Source organism: Mus caroli, unplaced genomic scaffold (genome assembly GCF_900094665.2).
Source record: "Mus caroli unplaced genomic scaffold, CAROLI_EIJ_v1.1 scaffold_12859_1, whole genome shotgun sequence".
NCBI classification, from domain to species: Eukaryota; Metazoa; Chordata; class Mammalia; order Rodentia; family Muridae; genus Mus; species Mus caroli.
This window is the reverse complement of record NW_018390028.1, coordinates 37,279-41,348: the sequence shown is the minus strand read 5'-3', so window position 1 is coordinate 41,348 and position 4,070 is coordinate 37,279. Positions and strand designations below refer to the sequence as shown.

The 4,070-nt window shown below is 35.5% G+C and overlaps 1 protein-coding gene across 1 annotated transcript in view; it reads right to left on the bottom strand.

Moving 5' to 3' along the window:
* Positions 1-1,871: 1,871 nt before the first annotated feature.
* LOC110288439 (vomeronasal type-2 receptor 26-like) overlaps positions 1,872-4,070 on the bottom strand; it is a gene marked incomplete at its 3' end in the record, with an annotated part of 6,813 nt that continues 4,614 nt past the window's right edge. The window contains exon 3 of the mRNA XM_021154793.1: positions 1,872-2,678. Coding sequence (XP_021010452.1) covers positions 1,872-2,678 — 807 coding nt within the window. The remainder of the gene's footprint in view (positions 2,679-4,070) is intronic.

The following is a 4,070-nucleotide window of genomic DNA, read 5'->3' as shown; positions in this document are numbered from 1 at the left end:
GGTAAAACCTGTAAGACAATGATAAAAAAGATTGAAAAGATATACAAAGGAAATAGTATCAAGGATTAGAAGAGTTAACACAGTTTTAAATAGTTCATTATACAAAACGTTTCACAGATTAGGGCAATCTCTATGAAAATCTGAATGTTTTTCTCAAGGCCTAAATTCCTCACAGGACATGCCTTTTGCAAACTTGAAGAAGAAAAAATTTAAAGTATTGCATTTCCAATTCCAAATGGTTTTATAAAATTGCAACAGTACAAGCATGGCATATAGTGTACACACATCACAGAGGAGCTGAACAGAAATTCAGAAACCAACTGAACANACACAACACCACTAACATGCAAAGGATGAAATGACATCACTTGTCCAAAGGCTGGTGTGAAAACAGGGTGAGAAACTGCAGGTGGATTTTTGTCTGTTTCATACAGCAAATAATATAAAAACACAGCAAAATCTCAGAACAAAAAACTCCTAAAGTAAATCTGAGAGGGAAGTCCTATAATGGCCATGGTCTTGATGATCATTTTTTTTCAAACAGGATATCAAAAACAGTCAATGAAAGCTAAGATAAAATTTCCTATCAAGAAAGCATCTGTACAACAAAGAAAACAACCAACAGTGTAAAANAACNATTCATGGAGGGAAAGAAGATATTTGCAAGCAAGACACCTAATGAAGGGTTATCACCCCAATTTATAGGTAATTAATGAAATGACTTAGTCAAAAAGTAAAAATAAGAAAAAATGTCAGTTAGATTGTTTTATCAAGAAAGAGATACCTGTGGCCATAAAGTATATGGAAAGATGTTTACCATCACTGATCTAAGAAAGGGGAATGCAGCTCACCATGAGCTATACCACTTTGTATGTGTTAGCATGCCTGATGTCAAAATTCAAAACACACAAAAGATTTATGTGATCTCAAGGGATAATTATCCCTTAATACAGCAATAACCCCCATCCCTGTGTTAAAAACTCTAATTAAATTCAGAGGATCCTACCTACAAAAAGAAGTCATGAGAATGAGAGAGTGCTGCTTGGGAAAAAGTCTCCAACAGAGGATGGAGGAGTAGGGAATGCAATGGGGCAAACTTAGAAAATATCCACCATTCATTAGTTTTGAAAGTAGCAAACAAACAGCAAATTTAAACAATCTCAAAAAATAAAGTGTTGACAAGGATTTAGAGGAAGGAACCCTGGTAGGTTGTTAGAAACTCAGTAGGTTTGAAAAGATAAACAGCTGCAGAGGAGGGAAACATTTGAAAAGTTGATATGTTGTGATTAGTGCCCCTCCATTCAATCCATGCTCATTTTAGAGAAACCTTTTTTTGTTTCAGATGGGATTGGAATCTGATTTTAAAGATGAGTTCTGTCTATACAGTAAAAACTGTCTTCAAACTCATGAAGTCACACACACAGGAGAATAGTCATAGATGAAAATGTGTGCCCTAACAGAGCTATGTGTTCTTTCTAGGATTTGTTTATCAAAATAAAACAAACTGTTGGCATCAAATGTCCTGAAATACCTCAAAATAAATATCTCAGATTTATACTTGTCCAAAGCATTTCAGTTGTATTGTATACTTTCTTCACAAAACAATAAAAGCAATAACAAAAANACATGACAATGTAAGGGCCTGAAAATTATAATTTGAATGTGCTTAATTTAGAAAGACAATTGTTTTTCAGCACCATGCTTATATTGTTTTCTGACAGAAATGTTAGTTCAACTTTAAACACTATAATGTGTTTTTCCTGAATTATATCACTAATTAGAAAGGAACTATGAAAGTTCATGAAATAAAATACAGAACTTAAAAGTCAAGTTGCAACAACCTAGGAAAACACAAGACCAGCTATAGCTACCTTCCAAGGTAGAGGAGCCCGGAGTACACTTTTATCCAGTGATCCTCCTTCCACTCTGAGGGACAGCTCCTCATGGAGTGCCTGGGCAATAGCATACACAGCAGCATGGACTTTGNAGCTCATAGGTGAGGTATTCATATCCCAAACATGCAGAGGTCGTGTGCTCAGNCTGCCATTTGGCGCACATTGACTTAGTTGCCTGGCTTCATACTCAATTAAATATGGACATTCAAATAAGATCACCCATACATCCTGAATAAAGATATCTTGAGGGTATTTTCTAGGTTGAACATTTCTGAGAAAATCTTTGAATCCCAGAATTTGATTCATGCGATCAGTAAATGATAATGCTCCACCAAAGTATACATAACTCCTAGGTTGCTCAAAATAAAACGTGATATCCCAATCAGAAGTTGTGATCCAGACATTACGAAAAGTAGTATAGAAAGTGGTGTGAACAGCAAGTGCCAGAAGAGAATATGTGTCACCAAATGCAATGATAACACGTGTCGATGTGAATTTTTCCTCTAAAAGCTTCTTGTTTACTTTGTCCTCAGCATTAATTTCTTGAACCTTTTCTNCAAATGCAACACAAAGTCCATGGTTCATCATCTCCTCTGTGANGTCCCTAAGGAAGAGTTCTCCCCGCAAATCATCTGGAACCACCAGGCCAACCCAGACCCAAGTGAAGTATAGCAGCAGTTGAATAATTCCCTGATACAGAGCTGCGGTGTGCACAGGAAACTGGTAAGGAGACTGNAGCTGGACTCTGGTCCCAAGGCTCTGGTCAAAAGGAGCATAGCTGATCTAAACAGAAAGAAAGTTACTACTTAAGACATGACTATTAGGTTTATTCTCAAATGATTTGCTTTACCTCTTCTCTTAATGCACTCTAGGAGAGATTAAAGAGTTAAATCACTTTGCTAAGAAATAATTAATGTTACCTATGATTCATCATTTACTTTTTAGTCCTTTCATGAAGTGTATCTTTTTCTTTTCACATTTATTAAATGTATCAAACAGGGTTACAGAGTGTCTATCTCCTTCTCTCAGTTCAGACACAACCAGTCAAACTAGAGCATTTGCAAATCTTACACTTTCCATACCAAAACTTTCTTCCTCTTGATATGGAAGTGAAGAAACATTACCACTAAAAGCTTTTTATTTGAAGTCACAATTCCATAACTAATTGCCCAGTAAAGAAGAATCTAAGAAGCATTTTAAAACCCACTAGTGAAGTCTGTATTTCCCTACACAATCCTTGTTTTTGGCTTTNTCTAATGCTTAATACAAGCTTGCTTAGGATAGAATGCTATCTTCCTCAATGAATGTTGTAAAGTTTCTATGTAAGAGTAGCCTCTGCTCCCTCGCATCACATTGCTGTCCTTCTTACCAGAAAAGTTTAATTGAGATGACTACACTGTCATTCCTATGCACTTTAGGGTATCTCCTCTGGGGTTGGTAGGGAACTAGATCATTAATTTGCCAAATCAAGTGATCGATTATTAAAATTCACATCACTTATTGCCAAGAAACAATGAATTTATTTAAAAAGTGCTCCTAAAAGAGTTCTGGGATTTTTTTTCTTTGTTTAGCCAACATTAGTGGCCTGCCTTATAGAATCTTCTAAGTATTTCTACACTGGTGATATTAGGATATCCCAGTGTCCCATGGCTCTGATTGAGACTTGAAACCCCTTTCCACACAAATTCCCTCAATAATCCCCTAAAACCAAATGCCCACTAAAACACGGTACAATCCACAACTCAAGCCTGGCTCCATTCACTGACTTCTCACCAGGTATCTGAATTAGAATGTTAAGTGAGCATTTCACTTATTGAATTCAAAATCATAATAATTGAATACAGACACTCAATACATGTTAATTGACTGGGAGAGAGGGGTAGATAGGGACAATAAGGAGAATTAGGAAAGAAGAAATCAGAAAATAAAGCAAACATGAGTACACTGAGGAAGGAAACAGTATAAAGAAGTATCAATTCTTAGTAAATGCACAAAGTAANCATTTTAAATAGATGATGGAACTTGATACAATTTTTATATTATTAAACATTATCAATGGGCTCATGAGGCCCATGAAACTAGTTTCTAATTATGTTTGCTTAAAATAGTCCAAAATCTGAGTGAACTTCTCTTAAACCATAAATTTTTTATTAGATATTTTCTTCATTTACATTT